Source organism: Nyctibius grandis, chromosome 2 (assembly GCF_013368605.1).
Source record: "Nyctibius grandis isolate bNycGra1 chromosome 2, bNycGra1.pri, whole genome shotgun sequence".
NCBI classification, from domain to species: domain Eukaryota; kingdom Metazoa; phylum Chordata; class Aves; order Nyctibiiformes; family Nyctibiidae; genus Nyctibius; species Nyctibius grandis.
This window is the reverse complement of record NC_090659.1, coordinates 27,290,031-27,306,875: the sequence shown is the minus strand read 5'-3', so window position 1 is coordinate 27,306,875 and position 16,845 is coordinate 27,290,031. Positions and strand designations below refer to the sequence as shown.

The following is a 16,845-nucleotide window of genomic DNA, read 5'->3' as shown; positions in this document are numbered from 1 at the left end:
AAGTTACTAGATACAACAGAACCAAGGCAGAAGTTTACGTTATAACACAGAAAGGGATAAGCAAGGAACAAAACAGTACCCTGCGCTGAACTCCAGCTGTATTTCCCCTGTAATCGATTTACCCCAACACTACCTGACAACAGCAAATGACAGAGTCTTCAAATAGGACAGTGGAAGAGCAAGACTGGCAAAGACCAAAAAAAGAAAAAGAAGAGCAAATTCATACAGATTCATATGAGTGGTGGTAGGGGCATGCTGTATTAGGCATAACTGGTGTTATGCCTAATCTAGCAAGGGGCTGTGGGGGTGCCCTCCGTGGGAAGGGACTAGGGGCTGCCCTGTGCCAGACACAGCCAGCTCCGCAACGGACCCACCGCAGGACAGAGCCGAGCCCCGTCAGCCACATGTGTGATGCCTCTGAACCTGAGGACTTCACAGAGCCTCTGTGAAAACATATTTCAAAGAGGGCAGTAAACACCAAAAAAACAAGAGAAAATAAAAGCAACAAGGCCAGAGTGGGAGGAGTGAGGAGCCAGAAGGAAAAAAGGAGTAGTCTAGAGCAGGAGGAGAGAGCAGAGGCTGGAGGCGAGCAGCAGCCCAAGCAGGGCCAAGAGGTATGGCTCCAGAGGGGCTGCTACTGCTGCAGGAACCAGCATGTGCTGACCCCGTCTCCCACCTGCCCGCTGCCTCTCCGAAGGGACTAAGTGCTATGTGTGGCCAGGGGAATGGAGAACATGAAGCGGGGAGGCAAGAGGTGTTTTGCTAAGTGTGTGTGTGTCCGTGTTTGTTTCAATACCAGAATCTGTAATTATAAGTTTGTTAATTGACAATAAATTAAATTGATTGAAATTCCCCCCAAATCAGTAAACTCTTCTTTTGCCTGTGTGATGGGGGAGGGAGGGGATGATGACACGAAAGAAGCAAATCTCTGCTGAAGAAGTGCCTTCTGTAAATCAGGCAGTGCCCTTGAGAAGAGCCAATCACACAGACAGCTCCGCAACCACAAACAACACAGGACATGGCCAAAAATAGGAAACTGGGGCGGAAAAGCCTGGTAGTCCAGACAACACCTAGAACAGAACGCATCTCTTTAAATCCTTAATTGATATTTAGTTGCTGACCAGTCCTACCAGACGGACAGATAAGGATAGCAGCTTTGGTCAGATTTGAGGCTTTTTCCTTTCCGTTGTTAATGTTACCTTGTGCATGCACTTTCTCCATCTAGCCTGCCTGCTTGTTATTTAAGGCAAAAAGAAAAACCAAACAATGCCTATCAGCTCTTCAGGAAGGAACTGAGGTAGCAATCACAGCTATTTACAAGACATGTTCCTACTCCAAACCCCGCTTACATTCATGTGTTAAACAGACAGTCACTGTGAGCCCTCAGAAGAGGTGAACCTCTCTTCTGTTTTCTAAGCATCCTGCACCAGTTTATTACCTCAGATTCTAGATACAACCTAAAGAAATATTTTCCTCTAAAGACAATATCAAAATTCCCAGCTGGATAAATTCAAACTATGCTCGCTTACACTTTGCCCTTAACAAGGTAATTATTCTTTAACCCTAAGAGGTTTCTATATAAGGCATATTTTAAAAAGGAAGCAAGCCAATCAACAAGAAAGTAAAGACTAGGAGACTTAGGGTGCAAGTCCTCTGTTGACTTTTTTCCCCAACTTGAGTTAAAATAAATCAGTCCAAAAGTTAATAAAGGACCAAAGCCAATGCAAATCAAGCAACAGGACTGTAAGGTAAAGAACCTGGGTTGAAGAAACAGGTCTTTCCCTTCCCCTTCAGCAGCCAGGAGCTGTTAAATCAGATCAGCTGGTCTTATTGAGGGGGAAAGGGGAGGAGATGCAAAGCAGTGAGACTCACCCACACACTGCACAGATGGTAAGTGGCATCTAATAGTGCTAGATGTTAGCATCCTACATTTCCAGGGCATATCAGTTCCTTTACTGTTTTTCCCCTTAGATAAGCTTCTGAGAGTCAGAGATGGTAGGTGCTCTATCACTACGCAGCACATGAAGAACAGAGGTTCTTGTAAAACTACATCATCAGAGATGAAAAGCTGCTTTCCAAACACATCAACCCCACTTGTCCAGCCCTGTGCTGGAAATACAGGCTCCAGTTTGGCACAGCTTTTCAAAGAGAACTACAAGAACAAAAGAGAATACAATGATGATAACATAGACAGACCTGAAAACACTGTAACACATACATATTACAACACACATTTATGTGGTGGCAACTTGGGTTCAAACACTTATTTGATTTGGCAAAGTAAAAAAATCTACCTTACTCAGGCAAAGTATTACTTCATAAGCCATTTTCACTATTTATGACACTATAAACTAAGGGAATATTTTCACCAGGACCTGCAATTGTGAATTGTCACTATATCACAGGCAATGTTAAAAATGACAGATATTAAGAAATCTACAATAACTGGTTCTGTCAACAGTAGATCAAACAACATATTTTTTAACCTAACTTTAGTTAGTTAGTCTTCTGGGAAACCAGAGGAAATCAAGAAGCTTGGGTTTTATATCGCTGACTCTGCTAGTAACTTCCTGTAGAACTTGGAATATATCTTTAAAGTAATTTCTCAGTTCTGTAAAGTATTAAAAATAAATCCTCATTTAAGTGCCTTAACAAATGCTAAGACATTCTGAAAGAATAAAACATTACTTTTTAGCATCAGTCTCATTTGCAATCAGGCTTTTTCTTCTACACCAACTTCAAAATGAAAGAATTTAACCACTTAATATTTTAGGCAAAATAAACACACAGAACAAACCCCTCCCCCAACCAGGAACCACACTGTGTTACTCATATATGAAGTGGTCTTAAAAAACAACCTCCAAGAAAAATCTCCATCATAGATTTTAAGTAAACCAACTATAGATCACAGTATTTTTATTTACATTACCAATTTACTTACTGTCACCGTGTATATTTGTTGGCTGGATTCATATTAGGAAATCAAGTACATACAATACATTCAGCATGAGTAGGCTATCCAGGTGTCCCTGATAAGCGTCTTCATTAAAATAAGTGACTTGTAGCTGGAAAAGGCCATGCCAGTAAGAGTTGTTTCAGGGTGCTCAGACTGCAGTAATACACAGAGCTGTTAAAAACAAGTCTCTCTCCTAAAGCCTTTGACACTTAAAAAACCCAAAATTGCTGGGCTATAATCCTAAGAAAATGCAAGTATCTTGCAGTGCTTATCTGGACACGATATAATATTCTCATCCTTCTATCTTCTAGGTAGTTAAGTGATTGAAGTGTTTTAAAACCATACCTCTTCCATTCCATTATTCTGCAGTAGGGAGAATGACAGTTGTCTCAGTCAAATCTTAAAGTTACTGGTTATACATGTAATAGTTTTAAAATGTAGAATTAGGATGAAATTCTATGCAGTATTAAAGTTAAAGATAAAATTGAATTCATATAATGTATGTTCATTCAGGTTTTTTTTTAAGTGGATTTTTATCTTAAATTTAACTGTATAGACAATAACTTACTGTTTATACCTAAATTCTTTCATTCTATTAAAATAATTAATATGCTGGAAGACAACTGACATGATAATTTTTGACATGGTAGAACTAGAATAGCAGATAAAATATAGAAAGTCTTTAAGAAACAGAATTAAGTTCATAGGTGTCCTCAGGACCTCCAGGTCTTCGATTTATTTAAATCAAAATGCTTCTGGAAGCAAAAAATCTCAAATATTCTACTCTATACGTTAGCCAAGATCTTTTCTTCAAACCGTTTTACAAGATAGCTTCCAAACAACAAATATTTCCATCTGCCTTCGTATCACATAGATGTAATAGTTTCTCTTAACATTTTTTTTTTCTCTTTTCTCCAAAGATTTTCTTTACTCATAAAGATTACAAGATTTCCCACCCCCCACCCCCCGGCTACTGAAGAAACTCCTGTCCTGGAAAACACATCCATCATTTGGCAGTGTTTACAACTGGATTAAACCTATTGACTTACACTCAAGAAAGGTGGATACTTCTGCATCTGTACAAGTTAATATGTGCTAATGTGACCTAAAGTATTTAATTCTCACAAGCAACTGACAACTTCCTGAACTCCATACATTTTGAACTTTCTTCCCCTCAAAGTATTTCCATTCTCCCACATAATGACATACTATGGAGATCTCTCAAATTCTGTACGCTTCATGTATTAGTGATAAATATTTTCTGATGCAGATGTTAGAATGAAAGTTTCCATGAAGATCAGGTTTGTCATTCTAACATGAAAAGCAGTTCTAGAAGAGTGACATGGCACAAAGATCATTACTTACATATCACAGTGACATATATTTTTAGATTCACAAAACAACAAAATCCAGCATTTAAGAGTCAAAGAAGGTTCTCTTTGGATCAATGAATTAACAGAAATTGCAGCTCAGCTGTAATTAAACTTGAATTTTGTTGATTGCACAAACCAGAACAGAATACACGCTTGTATCCAAACAGAAAATATTTGAAAATACAGCTGATGCTTATTATCTTCCCTGTGTTTGTAACCAGCCTGAATTATGGCAAGCACAGTTAGAAGCCTATTTCTGGACTATTGGCAAGAATCATGATTAGGTAGATGAGTACAGACTGTGTACAAAGACAGAAGTGTTTTGGAAAGCGTTTTCATTCTTCAGAACAGAAGCTGGACATACTCATATATTTTGTAAAGAGATTAAAGACAACAATGTTTAAGAATGAAGACTTGAGAGCATTCTCAAAACAAAGCTTTTAAAAAGCATATTTCCAGATTTCTTTGCATAAATTTAATTATGACTTTGCTTTGCAAAGAGGGTGAAGAAACCCACCTTTGTCATTTGGCTTATTGTACTGCTAAAAGCTCCAGGCATCGCTTACTACTTTAGGAACACCAAAGCAGGAATATCCTTGCTTCCCCCTCTAACCTAGATTTCTGTTTCAAACAAACTTGCTTTTCTCAAACTCTTTCTCAAACAGTTTGCCTTCTTAAGCAAGAAGGCAGCTATAACTAAACTAGGGTTTTAGAAAAGAAAAACGTTATTAGGTTATGTGATAAAACCTCATCTGCGTACCCACAAAGGAGCACAGAGAGACAATGGTGGGGCAGGGGGAAGCCCAAATAGTACCCTGCTCAGCTGCTCCCAGGCCCATCATAGGAAAGCCATCCACCCATCAAAGAAGTTGTGAAGCTACATTTGTAGAATCACAGAATGGCTGAGGTTGGAAGGGACCTCTGGAGTATGTGGTCCAACACCCCTGCTCAAGCAAGGCCACCTAAAGCACATTGCCCAGGACCATGTCCTCATGGCTTTTTTGAGTATCTCCAAGGATGGAAACTCCACAACCTCTCTGGGAAAAACCTGTGCCAGGGCTCGATAAGCCTCACAGTGAAAAAGTGTTTCCTAGTGTTCAGACAGAGCCTCCTGTGTTTCAGTTGGTGTCCATGGCCTCTGGTCCTGTCACTGGGCACCACTGAAAAGAGCCTGGCTTCACTTTCTTTGCACCCTCCCTTCACGTATTTCTACACGGTGATGAGATCTCCCTTGAGACTTCCTTGCTCCTTGCTGAACAGTCCCAGCTCTCTCAGCCTTTGTTCACAGAAGAGGTGCTCCAGTCCCTTCATCATCTTAGTAGTAGCCCTTTGCTGCACTCTCTCCAGTAGCTCCATGTCTCTCCTGTACTGGGGAGCCCAGAACTGGACACAGCACTCTGGGCATGGCCTCACAAGTGCTGAGTAGAGAGGAAGGATCACCTACACCTCCTGGCAACAGTCCTCCTAATGCAGCCCACGATATCACTAGCCCTTCTTTGTGGCAAGGGCACATCGCTGGCTCATGTTCAACTTGGTGTCCATCAGGACTTCCCCACAGGGCCTTTTCTGCAAAGATGCTTTTCAATTGGTCAGCCTCAACATGTATTGGTGCATGGGGTTGCTCTTCTCCACCTGCAGGACTTTGCACACTTCCCATTGTTGAACTTTATGAGGTTCCTGTCAATCCATTTCTCCAGCTTGTCAAGGTCCCTCTGGATGGAAGCATGACCCTCTGGCGTAGCAGCCACTCCTCCCAGTTTGGTGTCATCTCGAACTTGTTGAAGTGGCACTCTGCCTCATCATCCAGATGATTAACAAAGATGTGGAATAGGATTGGACCCAGTATTGACCCCTGGGGTACAACGGTAGTTACTGGCCTCCAACTAGACTTTGAGTCACTGATCACCGCCCTCTGGGCCCAGCTGTTCGGCCAGTTTTCAATCCACCTCACTATCTGCTCATCCATCCCATACTCCTTCAGCTTCTCTGTGAGGATCTTATGGGAGACAGTGTCAAAGGCCTTCCTGAAGTCTAGGTAGACAATATCCCTTGCTCTCCTTCATCTCCCAGGCCAGTCATTTCATCTTGGAAGTTTCTCAAGTTGGTCAAGCATGACTTCCCCGTGGTGAATCCATGCTGACTCCTCTGATGACTTCCTTGTCCTTCACGTGCCTGGAAATGGTTTCCAGGATTAGTCGCTCTATCCACCTTCCCAGGGATGGAGGTGAAGCTGACTGACCTGTAGTTCCCTGGGTCCTTCTTCTTGCCCTTCTTGAACATAGGAGTGACATTAGCTCTCCTCCAGTCTTTAGGCACCTCTCCCAATCACCATGATCATTCAAAGATTATCAAGAGTGACCTTGCCATGGTACCTCTCAGCTCCATCAGCACTTTTGGGCCCTGATGGAATGGACCCATATCTGTGTAAATACACTTAGAGGCAATGAGCACTTTAACAATATGTTATCCTCTTAGGTGCTTCAGGCCTGTTTCTGATTGACACAAAGCAGAGAGTTCTTAGACATCTCCTTTACTGAACACTTCACATATTTAACTACTAAACGTAAGCACATAAGTCATCATACTCTTAACTACAATATGTATGCAACTAAATATTTAGTAAAGGGACAGTCAAGATTGAAATAGTATGAGATTTTAAATCCTATTTTTGAATAGTAGTGAAGTGTGTTTGTGATATTTTATTTTGCTTGTTTTTCTGGGGAGAAAGAGGACTAGTATAGAAGGCTTTTCAGAAAACCCTACTGAATTGCAATCTTTTTCATTACAGTTTGGGAGGTATGGCTTGGAAAGCAGTATCAGGTTCAGAGTGACTGACTGAGTATGCAACTGTAGCTGACTGGATGAACATTTCAATGACAAGCTTACCACTGGCAAAAGAAAACCCCCACAAAACAAACATAGGACAGTTATTTTCAAGACTTCTGTGAGGTTTTCAGTACACCACAGGATGTTCCAGTTACCTAGCAGGCACCATTTTGCTAGTCTGCTTGGAATAAATAGTATCAACTGCATCTTACCTTTTGGGTTCTGTGATTTATGCTGAACCACAAGCACTACCTGAAAATGTTTTTCCTAAATTCAAAAATTCTATTAAGAATTTAAAATATTTTTGAGTTTAATTTTCAGTGAAACTTGCATTCTAAATGCTTGCGAGCTCAGGTACAGATGGGATTCAAACAAGAGATTTAAAGGACCAACCCGTTTTTGTCCAGATTAAGCAGAAGTGATGCATAAAACCAAGTCTGCACAGAAGTCTTCCTCAATTATTAAATATCCTTTATGACTTGAGATGACTAAGATGTGCATAAATTATGAGTATTTCTTTAGAAAAAAAGTATGATATTATGTATTACCCAACAAGATTTACGTATTTAACAACACTAGTTATTTCAGTAAACATTTTAATGAAATGGTCACTAAGCCCTATTTTACATGTACAAAGAGGAATTAACTTTTCAGTGACAAACCATATTTACTGAATTAAATGACAGGAAGTTTAAAGAAACTTTTCTTAACAAGATCTATTTGCACAGGTGTTATTTTCTCGTTCATATATATGAAAGTATTTTCTTGTTCCACATATATGGAAGTGGAATGTAAAGTGAGAGAAAAGATTATACCAATGTTACCTCAGGAGCACTTTTCAATCAATTATGATTACTTCTTAAAAAATCCAGGTCAACTGCATACTCAGTTATATAACAAAAATAGCAGTTAAAATATATATTATCTGCTGTAAAATTCTGTTTAGTATTAAGTAAATAATTATTTCATTATGATACGTGTTCTAAGAATTTGAAGATACAGCGATTTTTTAATTAATACTCTAATATGTTATTCTTAGAATGAATAATTATTAAAATGACAGTCAAATACACTCATATAATTGCATTTTGAAACCTACAAATAGTACCATTTACATTTATAAAATTGGGAAATGTGCTGACTAATTTTGCTGCTCAGCTGCATGATACCACCCTCAAAAGCAGTTTACGATAATGTGATGTAAAGACCTACCTAATCTGGCAATGCACAACTAGTTCATAGTTGTTTCAGCCACTAAATGTAATAGTCATTTTTACTATGTTGGTACTACAGTGAAACCAAGAACAGATGAACAAAGTTATCAGAACAATATGTAGCCAAGCAGTAAAGACTGAAAAAAAGAGGAGAGAAGATATGCGCTGCTCCAAAGCCATTTTGTGTTCGGTACTACAGTACATCCAGTAAAAACAGATACATGTTAAAGGCAAGGGACTGAAGTCATACAGCAAACAAAGCTGTCCTTGTTTTCAAGACTGATTAGGAGGAATAAAGAACCAATTGCTTGCAATTGTAACAAAAAGTAACAATTTTCCTTCTATTTAAGCAACAGTTCATAAAAAATTAGGTAAATATTCTTATGTGCTTTAAAGTGGGAGTAACAAATTCATATGCTATGCTTTCCCTTCTGAAGATGGAAAAGGAAAAGCATTACATCAACACTGATGTGAATGTGTTTGCATTGCATTTCAAGAAATGTTATGTTCTTGAAATAAAATAATACCATATAGTCGATCTTCGTTACTCTTTCCTTATGATCTGGATGAAAAGTTGTATTTCCTTACAGAACTTCCTATTTGCTTCCCTGGACCAATCAAATTTCTATGTGGGGCTCCAAAAGAGGTCAAAACAATGATAATTTGACCAGTGACACTTCGTATCCCACTCCTGGGAGCCTGTATCTGGGCACATGCTAGAAACAGCAGGAAAAAACGTCCCTAAAATATAACCCTCTATTTTATACTTCTAAAAAAATTATGTTATGTGAAGTGTTACCCAACACTGAATTCTACATTTCCAAACAAAAAACACACGTGCACCACTTCTGCAGTGAACAGACTTCCACTAGCAAGAAAAAAAGGAGTCCCGAAAAAGAAATCCTTGTTATGTTTTCATGCATTCCTGTGATTCATTGTCTCTATTATATGGTTAATTTGCTTGAACACTTGTAGTAGAAATGTCTTCTGGGGAAAAAAGCTTGGTTCCATCTCTTATGTTATATTTCTGCACAGACATATTTAATTCCAATGACATTTCGTTTATGAAAATTATAGCAGAAACTATAGCAGAACTATGAAACAGCCAGACATTTATGAACTTTATACGTACAAATTAGTTGAACTGAATTTATAACCAAACCAGCCTATGGCTTCTCCAGAAAAAGAAAAGAAGAAAAATCAAATCCTTCATTAAGTTAAAACAAACAACTCCCTCAGAAAGGCCTAGGTAACATTTCCTGTACCAAAGCAGGAACAGTTCTTCCCATGTGTGAAAGAAGTAGAAGAACTAAGCCAGGGACTACGCATTCCCCGGAAAGATGGATTCTTGAAATGACAAACATCAAAAGTGGTTTTAAGCATCAGTTTTCAAGTCCTGTTGATAGGCACAAACTCTTTTTTTTATTCCTCCTCCTAAAGAGCATTCTTTTTATAATTGATCTTGTATTACCACAGCTACGTGATACATTCAAATGCTTTCTACCTTTTTACCCCAACCAGCTTTATTGTTTGTACAGTATACACAGAAGCTATAGTGGCATTTAAAGGACCAGCGACATAAACTTCATAACAGGCAGCTACCAACATTTTAAACACCTTTGCTTCAAAATTCCATATTTGTGCATTTTCTTATTAACAGAGGTGTGACTAATACCATGTGATTTTTGCAGTGTATAAACAGATCCTCAACCTCTTCAGTACCAAGACATACACACTCAATACATTTTCAAGACAGCCCCTGTATCATAGTTATATCTGCAACACTACTATCACTAAATACTTTGATTAAAATTTCTCATAGGGTTAAAATAATAATAAAAGAAAAAGCAACGTCAAGCTGATGCAGATTTTCATCTGAAATTCCAGATAAGTTGGTGTTTCCAAATCAAAGGCAAAGAGTCACTTGTTCTTTCTTCAAACCCAGTCTACATAAGGTATAATATAATAAAATTTGATGACATACAGATTTGCAATATTTTTTACTCAAGGACTTGAGCTCCAAACTGAGACCACATTTTTGCTTAAGCCCTTGAAAAAACAGGGGGAGGAGTGCAAAAGTATCTGTGTGTAAGATTCTGCAAAAAACCATTGTGGTTCCCCACAGCTTTCCAGTATCAAAAGGTTAAGATAATCTGTTGTGCATCTTTACTCAGAATTAAACAAAGCCTTTCAAACAAACTGCACTGACAATATGATTTAAAAAATGCAAGTCTAAATTAAAAAAAAAAACCTAAAAATATTTCAAGGAACAAGGGTAAACAACGTAAGGAAATAAGCACAACAAGACTAAGGTCTCAACTGTAAGAAAGTCACTCGCAACCTGTAAATATCAGGGAAAAGATCTGTGAGCCCTTTGTAGAAAAAAACCCGAACTGATGCCCACTTCCACATTTTTTTCCCCAACGAAATAATTTTGGAATTCTTGTCCTAAGATGGATGATCCATAGCAATACCAGTTTTGATTCAATTATCTTGTCCCTCTCAGTGCTAGAAGTAGTCCAAGAACTATACTGAAAACACTTATTTCTTGGCTACAATTTTGCCCTTTGTCACAGCCAAAACATTTTGCAGAGACTGTTCACAGCTCGCTTCCAGTAGAACCAGTGGCGTTCTAAAGGAAACCTGAATCTTTCCTTATCTATTCAGCTTCACAGTGGCTTGCATGCATACAAATCTGGACAGATGCATATATCAGCCTAATAAATAAAGTCTAGCCTATTAGAAGGTTGTGGAAGTAATGGTAATCACTTTCTTTGTGAGGATATTTCTATCAAAATGAATTACAGGTAACTGAATCTAACATATGATGAATTAAATCTTGAAAAAAAACTTCAAAAAGACATGCACTGTAAGCACAGGGCACTGCCCTTTAAATTGCTTTAAAAAACACTCAGCACATTACAAGGGAGTAAATTGACATTAAGAGAAAGCAGACAAATAATGTATATTGGATTTTACTAAGTAAGTAAGGAACCAATTGCCATTCCCTTCCTGAGAAAGTGTTTTCACTTATAGATATTTGGCATTAGAAAAGCTAACTAAAAGCAAGATATGCAAGCCATGCAGAGAAAAATAAAAGGAAAGGAAAAATGCATGGGACACAAAGAGAGCAGCAGAAAAAATGGACAGTAAAGGGTAACTACGGTGTAAGCTGTAACAAATTCAGAAATAAGGAAAATGCTTTTTAAACTTTCCTGTACCAGAAGTTCTGAGTATAACAACTAAGAGCTGTATTTGAAAATAAGTTTATTTACACTGATATTTTTATTATACCTCAATGAGTAAACTGGTTTCTGAGAGCCTCAAATACTCTTCCACATGAATCCTCTAAATTGAACCGCACAAAATAGTGTATTTTATCTCTAAAAATACATAAGCTTCGCATTTTCTTACGTATATTTTGATTTTTTTTGTATCTCTGCAATATGAATAGAATAGTGAACTGTAGTAGAATCTGTCATCATGTAAAACAGCCAACATTAATCCAGTAGATCACGCGGCCACTTGAACAGTGACAAGATGTCAATATACTTCATTAATATGGTTGAATTTCAACACTACAGAGACTGATGACACACAGTATGCAAGACCATGAATACTAATACTGAAATTCAATAGAATTTAGCCCAAATTAGATTTGTTAGCTGTCAGGCATCGTTACATAGCATTATTTTTTTTTTCCTGTTACCAAACCACTGCAGAGACGCACACAGACATAAAAATCACTTGAGATGTCTGTGTCTATACACACGACATGTATTGAGCAGCCTTTTGGAAAGAATACTATACTAGAGAAAAGTCTGCCTTGCAAACTAATTGCTTCTCTACCATATACCACAAATGCTCATGATAGCACCTATTGATAAACACAGTATCAATTTTTCAAGTTTGATTGCTTTTGATACTGAGGTAAGGCAGATGCCATCATTCTAAGAAATCAGTATAATTTTTTAAGGAATTGTTTAAACTAGCAAATAGTCCTTGTTTTAAAAAATCTTTCATGCTCAACCTCCTCACAAGTTAAAGAAATTGAAACATTGTATCAAAACCAGCTTTAAAGATAACTCTTAAAAATTGAAACATTGTATCAAACACAGTTTTAAATTAACTTTTTTAAGCACAGTACTGTTAAGCCTAAATTTTCTCCCTAAAGAGTATTAAAGGCATATTGCCCCACAGATTACATGTAGACTGTTGATACTAATACCATAGAATCACAGAATCCTGAAGGTTGGGAAGAACCTCTGGAGGTCATCTAGTCCAAACTCTTGCTCAAAGCAGGTCAAACTAGACCAGGCAGCTCAGGGACTCGTGTAGCCCAGTTCTGAGGACCTCTGAGGATGCTCTCCACAATCTCTCTTTGCAACCTGTGGCAGAGTTTTACCACTCACAGGGTGAATATTTTTCTTGTCTCTAATTGGAAATTTCCATGCTGCAACTTGGCTGCGTGGCCTCTTGTCTTTTCACTGTGCGCCTCTATGAAGAGTTTGGCTCCATCTGCTCCATATCCTTCTATTAAGCAGTCGAAAACAGCAGTAAAACTTACTTTAGCATCTTTTCTTAAGGCTAGACAAAACCCAGTTCTCTCAGTCCATCTCTGATGGATGCATGCCAGTACATCATTGTTTTTCTTGTACTAGGGAAACCCAGACTGCACACCGTGCTCCAGATGTGGTCTCACAAGGGATGAATAGAGAGAATAATCACTTCCTTTGACTTGCTGGTTACACTTTTGCAACTGTCTACTATGCAATTGGCTGCCTTTGCCACAAGAGTACACTGCTCACAAATGTAAGTACATTACAAATGATGAAATTCTTACCAATAAACACATTTCGTTCCACATGGGTACTTATGTGCAGGCACTCAAGAACAGAGACTTCTTAATCATAAGCCTGGAGGTATATTGGGCCCTTTACCTCTCAGCACAATCCATGTATGTGAAATTAACGGAAGGAATTGTTATCAGCTCCTTCACATGCAGAATGTCCTGTTCTCCCACTCCTATGCCTCGGAGACAGACTGGAGGTGGGAAGTTGTAAAAAGATAACCTTCAAGACCAAAACGGTCTTGCAGAGGGCAAAACTTTGAGGTAAAGAATGTTCCTAAGGATTAATCTTACCATTCCATTACAGCTTACTCTTTAACACAATTTACAAATGCAGCTTCCTCCCAGGTAAGTTATCTAATATTTATTTTATGCAAGTACCACCATCATGGCTCCCCACAAATGTGTTTAAGGAATGTCATATCAAAAATAAGCCAAACAAATTTAAAAAATTTAAGAAAAATAAAATCTTTGAAAAAATAAAAATAGAACCCGGATAGAGGAGAGGTCCACAAAAAAAAAAAAAAAGAAGGGCAGAGGAAAAACAAAGTAAAGAGTACACGAGATGGAAAGAGTTTGTGAAAAACTGTAAGGCTCAGACACTTATGTAGAGGTAAGGACTTGCTCCACATTTACTTGCACATCTTGTGTGGCTTAACATTACAAATCTAATGCATAAGAATTCAAAACTTCAAAAAAAACCCCAAACAAACAAACAACCCCCCAACCAAAACCACAAAACAAACCAAAAAACCACTAAACCCAAAACGTGTTTATGACCTGTTAACTCAATGACCTGCCAGCTTCAATCGTAACTATATCAATTTAACACAAGTGGAATTGAAAAAAACAAAATTTCTTAGTATACTCCCAAGCCTTTTCTTTAGATCCAGGCAGCAAATGCAAACCATCAACAGCTATCTTTCATTTTTTCAGTGAACATATAATTACTGTTGGCTTTTTTTTTTTCCTCCTGATGACTCCCTACTCCTTTGTCTACTATTTCTTCCTTTCAGCAATTCCTTCATTCCCCCAAAAGGTTGAATTTTACTGTCATGGAGCGAGGAAAGCAATACTCCAACTAAAGGTGGAAATGTGTCCTAGCATCAGTAGTTAAGATGAGGCTCAAAAAACCAGACTAGAATACAGACAGAACTTCTTTAAAAGATACCAAAGCATTTTAGTAAAAATACACTAGCTCAAAATGCGATGGTTTTGGAATAACCTGCCAAAACTATAATGCAGCTATATACAAGCTGAGTATTATGGAAAGTGCAGCTTATATTTTGTTGGAGGGCTAGGAAAAAGAAACTAGCAGTGGCATTATTAGATTTAAATGAAAATCTTTGGTAAAGTCTGAAGCAAGACCTGAGATTCACCTTGTAAATCAAACTAGCCATTAAGGCTTAAGATACTGGGTTTTTTTACACTTAACAAAAGAAGTCATTGACCCTTTTTTTGCTGCTGAACTTGGGTTCATAAGGACTCAGATGGCACAAGTGGAATCCCTGAAAAACATTACTGCACAAAAGAACATGATCTCCAGCAAATACACACTGGACATGGAATACATAGCGATTGTCATTCGTTTACCATGCTCCTTTTCATACAGTGTAAAAGAAGCACTTTATGCACACACACGAGTTGCATATTCAACTTAGGAAAGACATACTGTTTTACCTTAAAATAGGAAATGATAGGAGTTACAGCCTTTTATTTACACTGCAGCTGCTTTGCAGCACTGTTTTAAAATCCTGACTATATGAAAAATGTATACAGCTCTTTATATAATTTCATACACTTTAATCACAAGTTTTCACACATTTTATAGCAAATTACTTCCTAAATCTAGACTAGCAAAACCAAACTGATGTGCTCTTACTTTACTTCCTTTGTGAGTTTTTTTTGATTCAGAATTTATTTTTTTCTTTAAGAAATTCACTTTCTAAAAAAAAATAATTTCCAAACAGGAATAGCAATGGCTTAGACCTAGTATAGGTATTATCACAACTGAATAACCGTAAGAACTACTAAAGATTAGAAATCTACGCACTAAATTAAATCAAGTTAAATTAGAGATATAAGACATTGCTTTAAAACTTCTACAAAATATAAACCAGAAAGGATCTTACAAAACAAGCAAACATAGAAAAGGTTAACAAATAAAAAAACCTGTGTGCTTAGAATTTGCTTAATCGCTCACTCTTACCTTCTGTGCTTAATCCAGGACTTGAAGTGAATTTTGCTACATCGACAATCTTTACAGCAAACTGTTGCCCTGTTTCCCTGTTGATACATCGCCGCACGACGCTGAATGGGCCCCTGAAACACATGCACAAAAAGACCCAGCAATAAATAATCCATCCTCTTTTATGCATTGAGCTATAATTCCGTTATTTCTAAACAAAGTTTAGATTCCAACATTCAAGTGTAGTATTTACACAGAAGCTCATAGCTCTCATTCTTGCTGCCCATTAAAGGTAAAATTAATAATTTTAACTACAGAGTACTGTAAAGAACACCAAATGAGTTTCTTATTTTCCTGTATTAAAGACATATTCTCTTACCCCGACACTTTAGAAAGGCTATACCCTTAGAAACCCTGTGTAACATACTGACATCAGTAAGGCATTCAACACTGTCTCCCACAGCATCCTCCTAGACAAACTGGCTGCCCAGGGCTTGGATGGGTGGACTCTTAAATGGGTTAAAAACTGGCTGGATGGCTGAGCCCAGAGAGTGGTGGTGAATGGGGCAAAGTCCAACTGGCAGCCGGTCACTAGCGGGGTTCCCCAGGGCTCAGTTCTGGGGCCGGTGCTGTTCAATATCTTTATAGATGATCTAGACGTAGGGATTGAGTGCACCCTCAGTAAATTTGCAGATGACACCAAGCTGGGTGGGAGTGTCGATCTGCTGGAGGGTAGGAAGGCCCTACAGAGGGATCTGGACATGTTAGAGAGATGGGCCGAGACCAATGGCATGAGGTTCAACAAGAACAAGTGACGGGTCTTACACTTCGGCCACAACAACCCCATGCAGCGCTACAGGCTGGGGGAAGAGTGGTTAGAAAGCGGCTCGGCGGAAAGAGACCTGGGGGTGCTGATCGACAGCCGGCTAAACATGAGCCAGCAGTGTGCCCAGGTGGCCAAGAAGGCCAATGGCATCCTGGCCTCTATTAGGAATAGTGTAGCCAGCCGGTCTAGGGAAGTGATCGTCCCTCTCTACTCGGCACTGGTGAGGCTGCACCTTGAGTACTGTGTCCAGTTGTGGGCCCCGCACTTCAAGAAAGGTGTTGAGGTGTTGAAGCAAGACCAGAGAAGGGCGACCAAGCTGGTGAAGGCTCTGGAGGGTATGACCTATGAGGAATGGCTGAGGGAGCTGGGGTTGTTTAGCCTGGAGAAGAGGAGGCTCAGAGGTGACCTTATTGCAGTCTACAACTACCTGAAGGGAGGTTGTAGCGCAGTGGGAGTCGGCCTCTTCTCCCAGGCAACTAGCTATAGGCCAAGAGGACACGGCCTCAGGCTTCGCCAGGGGAGGTTCAGGTTGGACATTAGGAAGTATTTCTTTTCAGAAAGGGTCATTAGACATTGGAACGGGCTGCCCAGGGAGGAGCTGGAGTCACCATCT

The 16,845-nt window shown here is 38.8% G+C and overlaps 1 protein-coding gene across 2 annotated transcripts in view; it reads right to left on the bottom strand.

Annotated features, from left to right (window-relative positions):
- Positions 1-16,845, bottom strand: part of CASK (calcium/calmodulin dependent serine protein kinase) — a 233,534-nt gene that overhangs the window by 156,075 nt on the left and 60,614 nt on the right. For both annotated transcript variants that reach the window (XM_068417554.1, XM_068417564.1), the window contains exon 2: positions 15,428-15,540. In XM_068417554.1, coding sequence (XP_068273655.1) covers positions 15,428-15,540 — 113 coding nt within the window. The remainder of the gene's footprint in view (positions 1-15,427; positions 15,541-16,845) is intronic.